At 44.8% G+C, this 20,278-nt stretch overlaps 1 protein-coding gene across 5 annotated transcripts in view; it reads left to right on the plus strand.

The window, feature by feature from the left end:
• The window catches only part of Ube3b (ubiquitin protein ligase E3B), a 50,838-nt gene that overhangs the window by 209 nt on the left and 30,351 nt on the right, over positions 1-20,278 (plus strand). For 3 of the 5 annotated variants that reach the window (XR_003302648.2, XM_026409177.2, XM_026409175.2), the window contains exons 2-14: positions 2,802-2,890; positions 4,162-4,343; positions 4,492-4,612; positions 5,791-5,850; positions 6,252-6,356; positions 7,633-7,729; positions 9,223-9,308; positions 10,530-10,612; positions 13,845-13,950; positions 14,238-14,358; positions 15,323-15,500; positions 17,042-17,205; positions 18,288-18,455. Coding sequence is in view for 4 of the 5 variants with exons in the window: in XM_026409177.2 (XP_026264962.1) it covers positions 4,183-4,343; positions 4,492-4,612; positions 5,791-5,850; positions 6,252-6,356; positions 7,633-7,729; positions 9,223-9,308; positions 10,530-10,612; positions 13,845-13,950; positions 14,238-14,358; positions 15,323-15,500; positions 17,042-17,205; positions 18,288-18,455 (1,450 nt within the window). In the remaining variant the exon portion in view is untranslated. Of the gene's footprint in view, positions 1-2,153; positions 2,255-2,801; positions 2,891-4,161; positions 4,344-4,491; positions 4,613-5,790; positions 5,851-6,251; positions 6,357-7,632; positions 7,730-9,222; positions 9,309-10,529; positions 10,613-13,844; positions 13,951-14,237; positions 14,359-15,322; positions 15,501-17,041; positions 17,206-18,287; positions 18,456-20,278 lie in introns of all 5 variants that reach the window. The other 2 variants (XM_026409176.2, XM_077796136.1) reach the window with 1 other exon arrangement.

The raw sequence follows: 20,278 nt of genomic DNA on the forward strand, positions 1-20,278 counted from the left end.
CCGGGGACTTTGAGGGAGGTGTTCTGGGGCCGAGTCCATGCTTGGACAGGTCGGAGGGGCGGGTTCTGCAGCTGCTCTGGGGGCTCCAGGGTGTTCCCCCCGTCCCTGTGGCTCTTTCCACTTGTTATCGAGGCGATAGGCGTTTATAAAGATAGTAATTATTGGCGAAAAGTGTGATTGTTGGTATTAAGGGAACGTGCTGGGCCTCAGGGGTCGGTCACCTAAACTGGAATTCGAACCCGATTCGCTTGTGGTGTGACTTTGTATGAGTCCACTCACCTCTGTGATCCTCATTTTCCTTCTCTGTAAAACGTAGTAATTGTTTCACAAGAGTGTTTTATATTACCTTTTAGTATCCTGCTTGACACTCAGCTCTGAATAAAGAGAAACCTGGTTATAATTGGACTCTAGTTTAGCCCCATGGGCAGCTCCCATTCTCAACCTCTCTTTACTTTGTTTTTGTGTAAATGGGGAGGCCTGGATCTTGTCTACTTACCAATAACTATTGCTTTGGGGTTCAAATAAAGGATCCCAGAGGCTCTGGCAGGTCATGTCCCCTCTGTACATTTTCTCCCCCCCCCCCACACACACACAGGAAGGTTGGATTGATAATAGCATCCCACCTAGGCTATTAGTTTAGGCAATAGGCTGTAGCTTTCAGTAAATAATACCCAGTATTATTAATATTTTCTCCAAGTTTTGTTGAGTATTCTTGGATTTCAGAAATTATACTATTGAGGCAGGCATGGTAGCGCCTGCCAGTAATCCCAGCAACTGAGGAGTCTGACCCAGAAAGATGGCAAGTTTGAGGCCAATCTAAGCAACTTAGTGAGACCCTAACTCAAAATTAAAAAGACCAGGGAATGTAGTTAAGTAGTAAAGTGCCCCTGAATTCAATCCCCAGTTTTAAAAAGAAAAAAAAAATAAGATTATGGAGACCAATAAGAAGCAGCTGTTGAAGATACAGGGTTGATAAATATCTGTATATTTAGTATAGTGGCTTCCCTTAACAAATGGTCATTAAACTTGGCAGCCCAGCTATTTCCACCATTCAGGAAAAAAATCACTCAGCAGTTGGCACTTATAGTACTTCAACTTGGGAATGATACTTTCTGGACTGTCATGTGCTTTTGTGGTTCTCCATGAAGTTGACCTCATCCAGGAAACACTAATTTTGAGCAAGTCTCGTGGAAATATAGAGGTAGTGCAGAATCAGAACCCTATTGGTATTAAAACCGTGATACTGCCATTTACTAGTGATCTAAGCTGGACTTTCCTGTAATTGTTGTCTTTTAGATGAGATACTTAGAAAGGACTGGTACATGGGCTGGGGTTATGGCTCAGCAGTAAAGCGTTTGCCTAGCGCATGTGAGGCCCTGGGTTTGATCCTCAGCACCACATAAAAATAAATAAATAAATAAATAAAGGTACTATGTCCAACTACAACAAAAAAAATAAATTTAAAAAAAGAAGAAAGGACTTGATACATAGAGGGCACTTAACTTTGCTTTTTGAATGATCTTGGTTATCTATAACTTCCTTTTTTCTTATATTTTTCCCCTCTGTTATTTTTGTTTCCTTAACTGGATTATAAGATTCATGACAATACAGTAAAACTCATACGTGTTTTGAGATACCTCTTGAAAATATTTTCTTATTTATTCTAATCATGTTGCATACATCTTTTTAAATTATTATCTGTACCATTTGTCAAAATAAGTACCTAATACTTGATTGTTTTCTTTGACTAATGAGCTATAGTACACACCATGCAAATGGAAGAGGAATACAGGAAAGAGTGAGGAAAACTGTAATAGACTTGTTACACAGCGTAAACAGAAACAAACTAGTGACATTGCTGAGAGGATAATCTCAAGGAAGGGATTTAATCTTGGGAGACCTCCCCCCAGAGAAGTGAAAGTTCTGAGAAAGTCTGATAGATACTTAAGCACAATTTGCATGCAAATTTTTGTTTGTCCACTGTGAAGAGACGCCCTCTCTTGATCCCTGTGTCTCCCCTGTTAATAAAGAACATGGGGAGAACACACCATTGTGCTCATGGCTTTGACCTGCTTTCTTTTTCCTATCAAGGATGAACCCAGGGTTGTTTAACTGCTGAGTCACATCCCCAACCTTTTTTTTTTTTTTTTAAGACAAGGTCTCACTAAGTTGCTTAGGGCCTCATTAAATTACTGAGGCTGGCCTTGAACTTGAAATCCTCCTGCCTCCACTTCCCAAACTGCTGTGATAACAGGTGAGCACCACACCCAGTCTAAGCAATTTTTTCACTTCTATGGCATAAAAATTTATGTATTGTTCAGAAATGTCAACGTTCAATAGCTTTTGGGGAGGCAGGACTGAATCTAGGGTACTTTGCCACGGAGCTACATCCCCAGTCCTTTTACATTTTTTATTTTGAAACAGTGTCTTGCTAAGTCACTAAGGCTGGCCTGGAACCTATGCTTCTCCTGCCTCAGTTTACCAAGTCACAGGCATCATAGGCATGCGCTAACATGCCCAGCTTCAGTGATTTGTTAACATTCCATCACCTCTCTCTGTTATTTTTGCTTAACATCACAGAGCATGGAAAACTTTGATTCAACAACTTCTTTGAGATTGTTTTCAATCTATTTCCTACAAATTGTGAGGACTGGGGAAAGAGTCTTAACATTTGGATGAGACAGAAGTATTTCTTTTTTAAACCAGTGGGCACTGTATTATACTCAGTGAGGAAGATATATGATGCCACACCTATGAAATTTGACTCTAACCCTGGATTTTGTTGTTGTTGTTTATCTTAGCAAGCTCCTCTGAAGCATCCTCGCCTGTGTGTCCTTCGGGAGATCACTAATGGTTACCTAGCATTTCTGCTACACAGGCGGGTCCTCAGGTGAGCTCTCCAGATTGGTGGGAAGAGAGAGTGATGCAGAAGACAGCAGGTGCTGTTGATTGTTTAGCAGAGTGGTTGGGCAGGCTTTGTTCATTGTTTCAGGAGTTGCTGGTGATAGACCCACATGCTAGCAGAGCCCTGAAGTTGTTTGACAAGTGTGAATCAGTGTTGAAAGGGGGCTTCAGAAGTCCCTGGATATGTTCTCGTGACAGGGACTTAGCCTGAACTTTTTAATTCTGGATGATATTTCTTCATGGGTACTGCTTTGAGCGAAACTGGTAAAGAGATGGTTTTCCAAAAGTCTGGGTTTCTGAGTCATTCGTTTCTTATTAGTTTATGCATTTCTTATCTTTGTTTATTGTAGAATGACAAGAGTTGTCAAGCTGTAAAGATGCCACCTCAGTATGGGAGGCTCCATGGGTCCCTGCTGTGTGCTTTTGACTGCTAGCCAAAGCCACCCATTGGGGGATGGACAGTCATGGTCAGATGATAGTTATCATATAAACTTTAAAGCCTCTGTCCAGGAAAGCACCTGTCAGTGGACAGGAGAAATTCTGCTCAAAGTCTTCATTGGTTCTTGGCAGTATGAGAACAGTAAGGACCACAGAATAAGTGACACATGATGTCAGATGTGTTCAATTTAGTGGACTATCATGCATTCTGAAGTCATGTACAGTCCCTTTCACTTTTTTAATGTTAAAATGTCCCTTTCTTTAAAAATGAAACTTCTTTGTGCTGGGACCACATAGGCACCAGGAATCATTTGTTTAGTGAATAGGTAACTAAAATAACAGTGACTATAATCATATTTGATTTTTCCCTTAAGTCTTGGCAAAATAGGAGTTTACTGCTTGTTGTTGGCTTCCCAAACATGATGGATTGCTCTAGAAAATTCAAATATCTGGAAATATTCAACTTAAAGGCTCCCTGGTGTGAATTGGACCTTTATGGATGGGATTGTTTACTTGTTAAACTTATACAGAGCCTGCCTGTACTGCATGCCAGGCACTGAGCTCTTTCTCTGAAGAAAATTAATACAGGATATAACACCCCTGGTGTTGGTGAGTTGTATGAAATGAAATGATATGAAGTTGAAACTTGTGCCAGGAGAGGTATGAACCCCTTGGAAGGTGTTAGAGGATCCCAAGTATCTCTCTCCTGCTGCCCAGGTCCTTGCCCACCCTTTGCACTTGAGCCCTTTCTGTTCGAGCCCTTTCTTGTGTGTGTGTCTTTCACACAGTCTACCACAGCTTCTTGCTATTTCCTTGCAGGGTTTGTGCAAGTTTGCAAACATGTTCACTGTCTCTCAGACCTCGAGAGCGTGGTTCATTGATAGAGCCCGTCAGGCACGAGAAGAAAGGCTGGTGCAGAAAGAGCGAGAGCGAGCCGCTGTGGAGATTCAGGCCCACGTCCGGAGTTTCCTCTGTCGGAATCGACTGCACAAAGACATCAGGTGGGGTTCAGAAACTCCCCCGCATATTTCTCTCACTCCCAACCAACAGGAAATAGATAAGTTTTCTCTTATGGGTTTTGAGGAGCCTTCCAGATGCTGTGAATTTTAAAATGCCTTTTTTTTTTTTTTTAAATCCTTCCCTCCGTAGGAGAGAGATTGATGAGTTTTTTAAAGCAGATGACTCTGGGTCCAGTAAAAGAAGCGCACTTGGTATTTTCAAGATTGCCAGGAAACTGCTGTTCTTGTTCAAAATGAGAGAGGATAATGAGGTAAATATTAATAACAAACATACATAGTGCTCCCCACATGCCAGGACTTTTTGTAAGTATTTTATAAACATCAACTCATTCTTACAGCAGCTCTGTGAGGTGCTTATTTTTGCCCACTTTGTTTTCTTGGGACCTATTTTGTAGGGATTATGAACAGTGCTTCTGGGACCTTTTTTGCATTGGCTGTCCCAAGCACAGGTTGGATCAAATGCATACAGGAGCCAGGATATGAGTGATGGCTGCTCTACGTGGGACAAAACGTAGTCTGAAATACAAATCATAATAAGCAGTGACTGACAGGCTGCTCTAGCTAGGACATCCAAGAGAGCATTGCTACCAGGCGCCCACTAGTGGTTGACCCATACTCTGATTTTTTTTTTTTTTAAGAGATGCTGGAGATATGGGTCATTATGCTTAATGCTAAATTTGTAAAACTTGGTAGCTAATTTTAAATTTTTTAAATATCCCACAAACCAAACAAAACACACTACTTGGTGCCTTGGGATTGGAATGATCAGCTGGAAAATATAATCCCAGTAAAGCAGTAGTGACAGTGGAGACAGTACTAAGGATACCACTGGGGCCCTAGAAGGAAACAATACAGTCAGAGTGTCTACTCTTGAGGTGCTCTCAGCCCAGCAGGAGAGAGAGGGTGCATAGGCAGCGAACCCCTGTCTCATGGATGAGGACAGACAAGCCTGTGGAGAGGGGGTCCCCATCTTACAGAGGAGGAACCCTGAGGTCATGCCGTTCTTAAGGACGGGTCTGGTGTAAGCTGTTTTCTGGTTTCCACTTTTCTCCCTTTTGCATATCAGGGATGGTACAACAAAGCAGACGTCCGTGTCCACGGTGCTCCCCTAACGGCCAATTGGCAGGCCCAAATTAGGAGGAAGCCGCTAGTCTGCATGACTCCAAGCCCAGTTTTCCAGATGGAATTTGGTTTTCAAAAGAAGCTTCATTCTGGATTTTTATGTCAAAGACACAAACCTTTAAGCACATCTGTAGAGCTCAGCCATCCTCTGGGCCACTCATTAAGAGCCTGTCTTTTGCCTTTCTGGTCCTCAGTTTCCACATCTGTAAGAAGCTGCACAAGCCAGGTGCCCACCAAATGTGTGCTCCCCTCTGTTCCTCACTTTTTGTAGTTGTGGGACTTTATAAGCTCATTTCTGCCTCTGCAGAGACTCGAGAAGTTGTGCCGTTGTATCCTGAGCAGCATGGATCTTGAGAATGAACCTAAGGTATGTGGGTTGGGGGCTAGAAAATCTCCTTAAACTCCTGGGGGCTAGCTCATTTGGCTCTGAAAATTCCTGTTGAATGTTTGGGCTTTTGTTTGCACATGCAAATAAGAAATAGATCGGAAAACACTGATAAAGTGCAAATGATTCCTTTGTCCTTGTTATCCAAGAAGCTATTTTCTGCTCTTGCATCTTACTCAGGATAGTGAATTCCCTTCCTAAGCTATTTTATCTTTGAGTTTGGTATAAAAATAAGTCCTACATGCTGCTTATTTTTCCGTTCTTCTCCATTGTCCTATCTGGCACTAGACCTAGCTCATAGACCCAGTTCTAGTTGTTACGCCATATGTAGAATGACTGCTGTAACTGCCCGTGACATCCTTTTTTTTTTCCCCTGCTTGTAGGTGTGGTATGTATCCCTCGCTCTTTCCAAGGATCTCACTCTCCTATGGATTAAACAAATCAAGGACATTCTGTGGTATTGCTGTGAGTTTCTTGAGCAGCTCAAGGTAAAACACAGACACACAAACTAAAACTCAATCTGTCATTCTTCCCTGCAGCCTTTAGTGTGTACTTTCTAGCTCCCATCATTTCCTCATTGGTTATAGCTTTGAAGATCTATCAGAGTCTAGCAAAGAAGTTTTAGTTGAGCCATTGTCCTGGGAGAGCCATGTAATCATTTTGAGCCCTTCTTGGGTATGATATGTTGGACACTGACTCATTAATTGCCTCAGTCTTGATGCCGGGGAATCCTATCATCTTTCCCATCCTTTTGATACTGTGACTATTTTGTGGTCTGTCATTGTACTAGTTGGGCCTCCTGTTAAAAGTAATAGAAGCCCAACATGAGTGCAGCGGGCAATCCAATAGGCTAAGCAAGGAAAAGGATGTTTGGTTGTAGTCTATTGTAAAATAGCAGCAAGCCACCTGCATCTTGTCAGGTGAGGCATTAGGATGTGGAGCAGAGGTCTTCAGCCTCTGGTCCTTGGGGTCCTGGGTTTCCACTGAAGTGCCTCAGGGCTAAGCAGATGGACTATCCCCTGCCTCCACTGGAGCAGGCAGACCTTCCTACTGCTGTCTGTGTCTGTGTCCCACAGCAGCTTTCTCTTTGAAATGAAACCCTTCTACTTTGAAAACATAACTTTATGTGCAAAAGCAGATGCTGGGAGAAAAGCCACTGGATCTGGAGCCAGAAGTTCTGTGATTTAGTCCTAACTCGGCTGCTGAATTCCCATGTGACCCTGAACACGCCCTGCCCTGCCCAGTGAACTATCATTGTAACAACAACAGTACATAGAATTATCTGTGTGCCAGGCACTGTTCTTGGAGTGTTGTGTGCATTAATACATTTATCCTCATAACAACTCTCTGAGGAAAATAAATATTATTATCTCTAGTCATAGATAAGGAAACCAAGACAGAGAGGTTAAGGAATGCCCGGAGTCCCACAGCCAGTGAGCCATGGACCAGGGCAGAGCCTGTTAGGCCTGGTTCGGTGTCTGCTGTTTGCTGAGTGTTCAAACACACAGGCAGAGATGCCCTTAGGACAAGCCATGCCTTGTCGCCTTGTTGCCCAAAGGCAACTCTGGGTTCCCAGGAGTATTTGATACTGTGGTCAAGCAGTAGTGTGCTGAAGACTACGGTGGTCCCGCTCCAAGAGAAAAGAACAGCCGTGAAATTCTGACTCCTTCCTGTCTGAGGGCACCTAGGGAAGCTGTGACATGGATGCTCCGCCGTTCGGGGCTGGAGGCCCCGTGTCAGTCTTGCCCCTTTTGTTGTTTCCAGCCTGAAATCTTACAAGACTCCAGACTCATCACACTGTACCTCACGATGCTTGTCACCTTCACGGACACTTCAACATGGAAAATCCTCCGGGGAAAAGGTCTGTAGAACTTATTTTCAAATTTTTCCCAGTTGTCATTTCCATAGTGAGTGCAGAGCACCTTTTCTCCTTCATAAGAAGCATTTTTGCCACCACAAGCCCCAAAAGACCTTGGTAGGAATGCCCCTGACAGTGTGTTAGTAGTGTGTGTCACACTCTTCTCCTGTCTGAATTTATTTTTAGAGACATTGTACCTCTGATCTCATTTTTTGTAACTTCCCCAGTGCTTCAGCCTGCAAAGGATGGTAGTCACATGAACCTTATCATTTCATTTTGGAAAATCGTTAGCAAATAATTGTGTTTTGCCCATGAAACCTGCTTTGTAAAGCTGCCTCCTTATCTGGAAACTGCTCCCTAAGTGCTTCATATATTCATGTCATCTGTCCACTCAGCAAGTAACCTGCTATGTGCCAGACAACATGCTAGGCATTGGCCATGTAGTGATAAGCAAAACAGAAACGATCACTGCCCTCTGGGGACTTCAGGTGCTCGTGCTGAGTGTGGTGATGAAACATAATGAATAGAAGTCACTCGTGTGCAGTTTACTCTCCGTATCTCATATTCCATATTGTGGACTCACCCAAACTTGGGTCAGAAATACTTGAAAAAATTCCATCTGTACTGAGCACATACAGACTTCTTTTCTTGTCATTATTCCTTAGTAATGCATTGTAACAACTATTTACGTAGGACTGACATTGTATTAGGTCTTGTAAGTAATCTACAGGTGATTTAAAGTATACAGGAGCAAGTGTGTAGGTTATATGTGAGTGCTGTGCCATTTTATGTAAGGGATTTGGGCACCCACAAATTTTCATGTCGAAGGGGGGTTTTGGAACCAATCCCCCATAAATACCAGGAAATAACCGTATGTAAAATGACAATAAATATGGTAGTACTCAGAAGAGTCCAGAGGGGATGAAAGTGTTCAGAGGGATTGGGAAGGGTTCCACCTGGGACCCTGGGGCTCAGATTCTCCTAAGGGAGTGATGTCTGAGCTTAGAGCTGGGGAGAGGTGGAGTTCGGTGGAGAGGGGTAGAAACTAGAAACAGAAGACTGCAAAAACCCCAGGTAAGCAAGGAGAACCTATTTTAGGAACATTCTGGACTCTGGGAGGAGTCTAAAAATTGTTGAGTTCTGAACTTGGCCAGGAAGCTTGTGTCCCAGTGGGCACAGGAGGCACCCAGGGAAAGCATAAAGTGCCACGCCATGGGACACGGTTGGAGAAGGTGTGACAGGAGCTCAGCAATGTGCCTTCTCACTAAGGGAAGGGAAGGACCAGCTCCCAAGAGGTAGAACTTGAGTCATGCCTTCCAGGAGAGAGAGAGTTCCAGATAGTGCCTTCCTGTGCTCTGGTTCAGACCCAAGGGAATGGGACAGCAAGCCAGAGATTACTGTGTTTCCTCATGGCCTTCGGACTAGGGCATACATTTTCTGTCCCACATAAACAGGTCACAATATGCAAGAAACTTTTTAATTTTTTCTTCATTTAGGTGAGAACCTTCGACCAGCCATGAACCATATCTGTGCAAATATAATGGGACATCTCAACCAGCATGGGTTTTACTCTGTGCTGCAGGTGTGTGGCCCCCTCCCTAATATGTGAGCTCCCACCCTCCAATCCTGACCTGGGATTTTTACATTGGTTTCTGCACGTCTTACACCCTCCTCACAGAAATACTTTTTGCAGGAAGGGCTAATGCCCAGTGTCCTCTGTATCTTCCACCTACTGTGGGTCACCTGTGGTTTAAGTTTAGGGAGGACAGTGACCTAGGATCTTTTTAATGCTCCATATTTTTGGCTGCAGAGAAAATCAATTCTCTTGAAATCTAAACTCAAGAAGGCCTCAGGGCTTCTTCCGTCAGGTTCCTGCTTTGTTGGTATCTGGAATTATATTTCTAGCTCTGTGTCCTCAAATGGCCTTCTGTCCACTCTGCACCTTATTGTGCCAAATTATACTCCCAAGAATTATCAAAAGCCCAGTTGCCATTGAGAAATACTGTGAAATTCTTGTGAAAAGTGACGTTGGTTTGGCCCGCCCTTCTGCCTGCCACTGCGATGGGCCATTTCCTGAGTTGGTCGCATGTTCTCATGACAACCTTGCGAGGTGGTGTACCAGCAAAAGGTGGTCTGTCAACAGTTTATCTCAGGAGAGGAGGCTTCTCCTCGACACTGTAACTCTGAACTGCTTCTAACTGCCATGGCATCTTGAAATTTAAGCCAGGTATTCTTTTTATTAACTGTAATTTTTTTTTTTTTTTTTAATGACCTGGAGTCTTGCTGTGTTGCCCAGGCTGGTCCTGACTCCTGGGCTCAAGGGCTCCTTTTGCCTCAGCCGCCCAAATAGCTGAGACCACAGGTGCATACCTCCATGCCCAGCTCGCCACATTTTTATTTTTATTTTTGGTACTGAGGATTGAACCCAGAGGTAAGTTACCACTAAGCTACAACCCCAGCCCTTTTTATTTTTTGTTTTGAGTTGGAGTCTCACTCAGTTGCTGAGGCTAACCTTGAACTTGTGATTCTCCTGCCTCAGCCTCCGAGTCACTGGGATTACAGGCGTATGCCACTGTGCCCAGCTTAGCTATTAAAAATTTTAACTGTGTATTTTTTTTTTATATTAACATTTAAAGCAGGGAGAGTAGAGAAAACAACCTCCATGCCCAACACCTTTTCTCCTTCCTTTTCAGGAGACATTGCAAATCAGTGTTTTTATCAGAAGCACTCATTTTTGTTTTTTAAATATACAAACTCACATAAAGTTGGTACTGTCCCCTAACCAGTTAAATGTTCTTTTCAGGTGTTGCTCACCAGAGGCCTGGCCAGACCCCGGCCTTGTCTGTCCAAGGGCACCTTAACAGCAGCCTTTTCTCTGGCACTGCGGTAAGAAGTGGGGCGAGAGGGCGGCTGCTTCTGACTGTGCCTCCTCTCGACTCTTCTCTGGTGGCGGGGTTTAAGGTGTGGCCTTGTCCACCTCGTCAGGGTTCACAGGAAGTGCTGTTCTTTCTGAGCATAATGCATGTGTGACAGCCCAGGATTTTTCTTGGACTTTAGTCTTTACCCATAAATAATTTTCTAGTGTGATCTGAGGGGAAACAAATTGTGTTCATTCTGCCAGCGGTTGAGATACGATCACTTTTGAGTTCTTAATTGTTAAAAAGAGAAAAAGCCTATGAGAGCTGGAGGAGGTCCAGCTGGGAGCAGAGGAAAAGGGCCAAGGGAATGGTTTTAGGAGCAGAGGCTGGAAATGCTGGCATCAAGAGGAGTAGAGAAGTATGACATCTGTGTTCACTTAACTGAATATGTCCCATTGTCCTACATAAGGGACACCTATAAAAATCAATAAAAATTTTATGGGACACCTATAAATGGATCAGCATAAGTTTTTGTAGGTGTGTCACATGTAAAAGACAATGGGACATAATGGGTTAATTGGTTTGTCGATGTGAAATACATAAGATTTCCTTGTTGAGATTACACCTGCTGTGTCATTGATGGGTCCAGAATATTCCTAAACTGTTGAGGGGTTACTGACTTAGGGAGAGGTCCATCAGCTTGGGAAGAGCCACGGCCCTCACGTTCCTGCTAACCCCTGCCCACCTTCCTGCCGAAAGCTCTGAGGAGTCCTGTGGTTGTCACCAGGAGTCCTGATCCTGTTTAACCTGATGTTAGTCCAGGCATATCTGCACTGAATGTCCCTGCCTCTTGTTTGGATGCAGAGCATGTCAAACTCCCAGGGAGCACCACTTTGGGAATGATGGTATACAGCATGTGCTGGCATATGTTTTCTATAGACAGGTAGTAAATATGTCCCACTCTGTGGGCCACATGGCCTGTCATGACCACACTGCCATCGTAGTTCCCAGTGTGGCTAGTCAACGCGGTCATAACTGATCCTTTTACCACATTTCTTCTCCGTTAAGCTGTAACAGAGTATCCCTGCCTCACACAGTGTTCACATTCTTATAGTCTAAGAACAATATGCACACCTTGAATAAATGGGAGCCTTTCCAGAGCCTGAGCCCCACCAGGTGCACTGCCACGGGCCTGCCGGCTCTGGCTTCTGCTTCTCCTGCGGGTCTGCCCAGCTCCAGGAATAAGGTGGACTTTATGGCCGACCTCGTTTTCACCCTGCAGTCCTTCAGGTGTCCTCCTGCACCTTGCCCTGGTCTCCCTGGTCTTGGCAGGTTGAGTGACTTGGAGCAGAGGTTTCTGTAGGTGGAGTCTTGGGTTTCTGCATGAGCCCCAGAGAAGGCACTGTCCTTTCTGGCCCTGTCATGGTGCTTCCTGTCCCTGTGGATTCCTCTCCTGGATATTTCACACACTGGAACCCCACAGTGGGCAGTCTTTTGTTACTAGCTTTTTTCACGTTGCATAATGTGTCCGAGGCTTGTCCTGTGCTGTAGCATGAGTCCACACATCCTTCCTGTTTATGGCCAAATAATCTGTTGTATGGGCTGTACCATGCTGAGTTGTTTGTGCTTTTGCACTGTTATGAATTTTGCTGCTGTGAACATTTCCATATAGGTTCTTGTGCACACGTGAGCTTTCATTTCTCTTGACAGTATTTCTAGAGTAGAATGGTGGGTTCGTGGAACGACTGCCAAACTGCTTTCCAGAGTGGCTGTGGCAGCGTGTACAGGTTCAGCTTCGCCATGTGCTCACCACACTGTCGTCATCTGTCTTTTTGAGGATGGCTATCCTAGTGGGGTTGCAGCAAAACCTCACTTTGATATGGTTGCAGTTCCCTGATGGGTAATATGTTGACCGCTTTTTTGGGTGATTATTAACCACTTGTATATCTTCTCTAAAGAAATGTCCCTCTAGGGGCTGGAGTTGTAGCTCAGCGGTACAGTGCTTGCCTCATACGTGTGAGGCACTGGGTTCGATTCCCAGCACCATATATATAAATAAGCAAATAAAATAAAGGCCCATCAACAACTAAAATATATTAAAAAAAAAAAAAAAGAAATGTCCCTCTAGATTCTTTGTCCATTTTTAAAAGGGGTTGTTTGTTTTTATTGCCGAGTTGTGTGAGCTCCCATCAGGTACATGATATACAAATATTTCCTCGCACTCTGTGTAGGAGAAAATATTGGGAAGAGCCGAGGCCCTCAGGTTCCTGCTAACCCCAGCCCACCTTCCTGCTGAAAGCTCTGAGGAGTTCTGTGGTTGTTGCCAGGAGGTTTTTGCTTTCTTGATAGTGTCTTTTGAATCCCAAAACTTTTATCTGTGTTTTTCCTGTTGTCTCTGTTTTGCGTGTCATACTAAGAAGTCATTGTATCACCTTAGACTTCTGTGCTTTCTACTGAGAATTTTATAATTTTAGCTATAAAATTTAGGTCATTTAGATCATTGAAACTTGTGATCTGCTTTTAATTCATTTTTGGATATGTTTTGAGAAAGAAGTCATGATCTTATTTTAACATTTATCTTTTTCTAATTATGGAGGTAATAAATGTTTATGGCTGAAAACCTAAGTAACACAGAAAAGTGTAAGGAAGAAAAAATTCCTCATGATTCTACAACCCAGAGATGCATCGTTAACATTTTTTGATCTGTCTCCTTGGAGTTTGATCTGACTCTCTTTGGAGTTTCCCCCCAAACCAATTTTTTTGAATTAATATAACTTTTGTATTGTGCCTATATTTTTAAATGTTAATATCAGACCATATGTATTCTTTTAAATAAGCTGCTTAGTTGGTGAGTTCTTGGTGTTGTCACCTAGTGGACCCCTGGGTAAGCAGTGCTTGATTGAGGAAATGGGTTACACTGGGACTCTAGAAGCCCTTTTGTGTGTCCTTCCCATCATGAGCCCCTCTTCTCCCATTTATGTTGTTTTGTATCTTGCTTTACTTTGTAATTTTTATATATGGGCATTTTCTTATGCCAGTAAAACTTTAAGGCTCCTTTTTTCATGGCTGTAAAGTGCTGCATCATGTGACTGCACCGTCACTGACTTAACCATTCTTTCGGTGTGTCCCCGTTTTCACCTTTTAGTTTTCCTAGAAGCCCCGGGAAGCGGTTCTGGGGGTCGGAGGGCATTGGCAGGCTTGCTCTTTAGCTCAGGTGTGCCCGCGTACCTGTCTCAGTAAGCCCATCTGTCTGTGTCTAGCCCTGTGATTGCTGCACAATTTTCAGACAATCTGATTCGGCCGTTCCTCATCCACATCATGTCTGTGCCTGCGCTTGTGACTCATCTCAGCACAGTGACCCCTGAGGTAAGTGGGCTCTGTGAGTTTCCCCCCAAACCAATTCTGGTTTTGCTTTTTTCCTCACAATTTAGTAAAAGGATTGCTATGTTAGTTCTCACTCCTCCTGATTTCTCTTCTAAACTAATAGCCAGCGTAGACACGCTCAGGTTAGTAGCCCAGAGAAGCAGCTTCCTCTGCTTGGTGCTTCAGGACCTGTTCTGCTGTTTGGGGAACAGTCTGCGTGTGATCAAGCTCGTGCTGTGCTGGGAAATGTCCTTGCAGTTTTCACTTTAACTGTTTGCCGTTGTTTACAGCGTCTCACTGTTTTAGAATCTCATGACATGCTTCGCAAATTCATCGTATTTTTAAGAGACAGAGACCGATGCCGGGACATTTGTGAAAGTTTAGAAGGCTGCCACACACTGTGCCTGATGGGTGAGTGCCCCACAGCAGTGGGGTTTAACTGGTGCTGGCCATCAAGGGAAGCCTGGGTGTAACTTAGTAACAACTAGACATGATTACCATAAAAAGCATGTACACAGATGCAGCAGGTTAAAATATTCATGTAAAGTTAAAAATCACACGGAACATATCCCTAGCAAACTAGGTAAGTGATCATAAGTGAACCTTGGATTTCAGCCCTGGGCTTTCCAAGGAAAAAATGAAAATATGGTGAATTGCCTCTGTGGGTCTTACCTCCAGAGAGAAGGGAGGCCGTGCTCAGGCAGGGCTTAGGGCGAGTTGTGCCTCATCACCTGCTCTCCAGTGCTATCACTGCAGATGGAGAAGGGGTTTGTGGATGGAAGCACTTGGAAACAGTGGAGATGCATGATTCGCATTGCCTGACGGGAAGAAATTTACCTAGGAAAAGTCCTTGGGGCCAAATTTTAATGGGAATATCCTGTACAAGTCTTCACACAATGATAATGAGGAACTCTGCGAAACCTTGAAGAACAGTGATTTCCCCAGGACATTCAGTTACTGTCATTTCTTGGCTCTCTCTTGATTTTTAAATATTAGTATGATATTAAAGTGTCCCCTAACTAACTATCGTGTGCCTCTGTGTGCATGATGTCTGTCGTTACGTCATGTAGTCTTCATAGAAAGGAGACCATGTTCTAGTCTTAGAGGTGATGAGACAAAGGAGAGGCGGTCGAGAGCCACACAGCTCACCTGTGCAGAGCCAGAATTTGAAGAAAGGGTGGCCTGTTTCTAGCCTCCACACTGCAGCCCCCGGCACTGGCAAGAGCCCTTCCCTGGAATCTTCCTGCATATGCAGCAGGGCTGCCCAAGCCACAGAGAGCAGGACTAGGAGGCACCGAAGTGCTTCTGTCTGTCCCTTCACACTTGGCCTTCTTTCCTCATAGGCAACCTCACACTTGGCCTTCTTTCCTCATAGGCAACCTCCTGCAGTTGGGCTCCCTCAGCCCCCGAGTGTTAGAGGAGGAGACGGATGGCTTTGTGAGCTTGCTCACCCAGATGCTGTGCTACTGTCAGAAGTACGTGTCCCAGAAGAAATCCAACCTGACCCACTGGCACCCTGTCCTTGGCTGGTTCTCCCAGTCTGTGGATTATGGGTAAGTCCTGGAGACATGGTGCTGCCTTCTGGCTCTTTCCACGTCACCTCCCCTCCTTCCTTCTGTCTGTCAGCTTCTGTTTTGCTTCTTACTGCAAAAATAAGATGTATTTATTGAACAAAACAGGGATGCGATCATGAGAACAAAACATCCCATAATCTTACTATCCAAAGATGACCTGAACGAACATCAATAGTTTTGTATAAAAATGAGATCATATGATTTTGTCCTTTTCATTAAAAATTTATGAATCTTATCAATAGTTTTTCTTCTTCAATATCACTTTTATTGATTTACTAGACAGCCATATTTTGGAGATGCTGAAACAAGACAAATGACTTAAAAGGATAAAATCACCTCCTTTTCAAGAGATTGGAATATGAATTTAAAAGTTTTAAATTAAGAACTTAAAAGCAGGTCTGGGGTACGGCTCAGTGGTAGAACATTTTCCTAGTGTGCCCAAGGCCCTGGGTTGAATCCCCAGCACTGAAAACAAACAAACTCAAAAACCTTAGGAACACTAGAGTAGAAGACTAGAGATCAAGAAGGGAGCATCTCAAACGTGGAGAGAGTGCCTGGGCTCAGCTCCTTCCTCTCAGGTGTCCACCCCTGCGTGGTGTCCACCCCTGCATGGTGACCATGGCAGATACTCTTGAGGCAGAAAACTGAGGTCTCAGAGAAGGGCTCCCTCTTCCTTGTGCCTGAGTGGTATTTTTGAGTCCTGACTAGTTAAAATGATCGTTGCCGAGGAACCTGCCCCAACAGCCCACCTGAGCAGCGAGGCACCTGTGCCTGGAGCCTGGAGGCTGTTCCGGGCGGGGTGTAGGCGGAGAGCCACTGGTGGCCACTGCTCTTCTCTGAGGGCCTTTGAACAACTTGTCTCATCTCAGTTTCTTCATCAGAGATGTGGGGGGATCACAGTCCATCCATTAGGGCTGTCTTAAAGGACTGAACAAGGTGACGCGTGCCCACTGCTTAGCCTGGCGGATGCCCAGTGACTGGTGGCTGTCGCTTCCATGACGCTGTGGTAGGAGCCGTCTTAGGGTCTTCAGTGGCAGGGGCATGCCAGTAGATGCCAGGCATGGGGTGGTGCTGGGGTGCAGCCTGAAGTGGGGACAGAAGCTCCGGAGGCAAGGGAGCACTCGGGTGTCATGTCTGCTGGATGTGAAGCCGCTGGCTGCAGCCAGCCCGGAGGAAGCAGGCAGTGCAGCTACTTGAGATAGCTTTTGCCTACTGGGTGGTGGGTGTCCAAGATGACCGTGGCGTGTGGAGCCTGGGGACCTGGGGAAGCAGTAATGCTGATGGCAGCACAGGTTTGGGTGTAGTGACAGACAAGGTTCAGTGCCTTCACCACACTTGGACCTTGGTGATGGTTTACGGGATCCACTTTTTTTTTTTTTTTTTTTTTTTTTTTTTTTAATTTTCTGCTTTGTCAAGTCCAGGCCTGAGCTACACCTCAAGAGCATGGCCTTGAGGGGAGCTGAGCAGGCCTGTCCTGGCCAGCAGAGGCACTAATGCACTGTTCTCTTGCTCTCCCCTAGCCTCAATGAGTCAATGTATTTGATCACCAAACAGCTGCAATTCCTGTGGGGGGTGCCTCTCATCCGCATCTTCTTCAGTGACATCCTAAGCAAGAAGCTGTTGGAGCACCAGGAGCCAGCCCCCGCCCAGCCGGCATCCCCACAGAACGTGCTCCCAGTGAAGAGTGAGTGGCCAGGGCTCTGCTGGGCCAGAAGGCAGCCCCTGCTTCTGCGTAGGGGGATGCTCTGTGTTGGGGGTGTTCCATCTTCTCCCACAGAGGTCCTAAATCTGCTTAAATCAGGTCCACATTTTGCAGAACAGTCCCAGGAACCCCGTACAAGTGGAAAGCAAGGGCCAGGGAGATATAACTAGGTAACGGTGTGTAGAATGTTCACAGGTACACATTCCATGAGGGCCACTTCAGTTTGGCTGTGAATCTTCTAGTAGCCAGAGAGAACGGGTCGTGCAGTCCCATTGAACTTTCATATTGCCAGAAGAGGGAAAGGAGCCATGTCTTAAGGGACATAGAGCTGTTTTAAGGTCCTAATTATAAAATAAATCTCCCATGTGGAGCTCCTTATAAAACACCTCAACAGTACCCAACTGTAGGGTCAGAAGTGGGTACCATGGAAGGCTTTCTGCTGCCTGCTCTGATCAAAGTTAAGGAAATGACACCAACACAGAATCTACAAATAAAGTTACTTGCCCACAGCAGTTTCTCGGTACAGGGTGGCTTTTCTTCTGCCTCCCATGCACTACACATCCATGTCTTGTAGCTAGTTAGTGGGCACAGGCTCAGTAGATATAACTTCAGCAGGATGTAAATGGGAAGGCTTAACAAAGTAGAATACTGTTCAGAACCAAATGTCAGCACTTGAGGAGGTTATGCCTCACTTCCCTCCCAAAGCTCAGAAAATTCAAACTCAGCTGGCCCCCTACCCTGCACCCTCTTCCCCTAATATAGTCCTCTGAACTTTTCCTTTTGCAACTTCTGAAATTAGGTAATACAGTCAAAGAATCCCATGGTATATTCAGAGTTGAATATATCTGGCTTAATCAGAAATTTTCTGATGTTCTGAGAAGGTACCAAAATCCAATCATTAATGTTTTTCTAAGTTATCCCAGAGAAATGTCTTGGGTCCAAGCACCAGCCTCACTGCCTGGCCCTGCTATACATTTGGAATTTTGTCAAAATGCTGTTCCCTTGACCAGATGAGGTTTGGCAGATGGCTGAGCTTCTGCTCACAGTGCTCTTCTCCACGCCAGGTCTCCTCAAGCGTGCATTTCAGAAGTCTGCATCGGTTCGGAATATCCTCAGGCCTGTTGGGGGCAAACGCGTTGACTCTGCAGAGGTTCAGCAGGTCTGCAACATCTGTGTCCTCTACCAGACTTCGCTGACCACGCTCACCCAGATCCGCCTGCAGATTCTCACAGGTTTGGAGGCCCAAGACTGCTGCTTCCATCTTGCCAATTTGCTAGACAAGTTTTCTTAGAAAAAGTTGATTTTCTTTCCTGGCTTCCTCATGCAGAAGATAGATGTTGAAGGAGGGTGTTTCTGAGTTTTTTCTTCCTAGAGATTGGTACACCTTGGTTAAATAGCTCAAGCCAGTCCTAGTCATAGTACGTCCATCTTGTTCCTGTCACCTGGCTCTTATTTTAGTTATGAAGTATAACTTTTAAAATGTTATTTTTTTCTGAGTAGAAAACTAGAAAACGAGGGGCTGGGGATGTGGCTCAAGCTGTAGCATGCTCACCTGGCGTGCGCGGGGCGCTGGGTTTGATCCTCAGCACCACATAAAAATAAAATAAAGATGTTGTGTCCACCAAAAACTAAAAAAAAAAAATATATATATATATATATATATATATATATATATATTAAAAATTTTTTTTTAAAAACTAGAAAATGTAGGGAGACAGGAAAAATACCACTCCTAATCCCACAATTCATGCCCAAGCATGTCATACATAAGTTATAAATATGTTGAAACTGATATATTTTATCCTTCCTTTTCCATTAATCATTTTACAAACATTTTATCATGTCAACAACTCTTCAAAAACCTCATTTTTATTGGCTGCATAATACCTCATTGCATGGGGACGCTCAACACTTTATTTTCTACCTGAGCAAGGAAGAAAGTGCTTTGTGAGCACAGAGCAGCAAGGACTTTGAGGGATTCGTTAGTGTACATCAGAACCACAAGTCCAGAGGGTCCTTGTGAGCCATGAAAACTGGTAACTGCAGAAGGATCAGAACTTCTCCGCTGCACTGTATGACGTTTTAAAATCTTAAGTTGCTGCTGCTTCTGGCTTTCATACATTTTATTCACTCTTCAAATACTTATAGAGCACTCATATGTGCAAAGCACTGAGGATACAGAGGTGAACAAGACAGCCAAGGTCTCTGTCCCTGAGAGAATCATATTCTAGCAGTAGGGAGACCAGCAGTACCCAAAAGTCGACTGTATAAAATTGGCTCCATGAAAATGAGAAGGCATGATGCTGGCTTGGGCTAGGACTGGGTTTCCCTGCCTCAGTGTCGTTGATATTCGGGGCTGGATGATCTTTGTCGTAGAGGCTCTCGTTCATCATAGGATGCTCACCAGCCCCTGGCCCAGCAGCACCTTCCTCCCCAGTTGTGACAGCCAAACATGTCTCCAAACATGGGCAAATGCCCCCGAGGCCGAGGTTATTGTGGTCAAGTGCTCTGGCCTAATGGTGGTAGTGAAGATGGAAGCAGATGTGCTGGAGAGGGACCTCTATGGGTCCTACTGGGGGACTGGACTTGATGCATGAGGACCAAAGATTCCAAAGGTGTTGCCTGTGTGGATGGTGACACCATTTGCAGAGCTGGGGAAGCATGGGACAGGGCAGCGGGAGTGAGGACTGTGGAAAGTTGGAAGTTGTGCTAGGCTGTGGCGAGTGTGAGCTGCTGGCTAGGCTTGCAGGCAGAGGTGTCCAGAGGCCTTTGAGGACAGAGGGGGGCCATCAGCAGAGGGATAGAATGAAGGCTTTCCGAAGGTTCCAGACCCTGCCTGGCCCCACAGCACCTGAGGGCTTGGGAGCATCCTGGGTGAGAGGATTTCGAGGTTAACATCCACGTCCAGCTTTTAAGATGAGCTCACAACTAAGCTCATTTTCCCAAGTGAGAGAATCCAAAACTTAGGTTTCTTGGCTAATATGAAAATACACATTTTCAAAAATAAAAATAAACTAGTCTGAAGTGTATGGATGACATTCAGTCTATTAGCTGT

The sequence above is a fragment of the Urocitellus parryii genome, chromosome 3, assembly GCF_045843805.1.
Source record: "Urocitellus parryii isolate mUroPar1 chromosome 3, mUroPar1.hap1, whole genome shotgun sequence".
Classification (NCBI taxonomy): domain Eukaryota; kingdom Metazoa; phylum Chordata; class Mammalia; order Rodentia; family Sciuridae; genus Urocitellus; species Urocitellus parryii.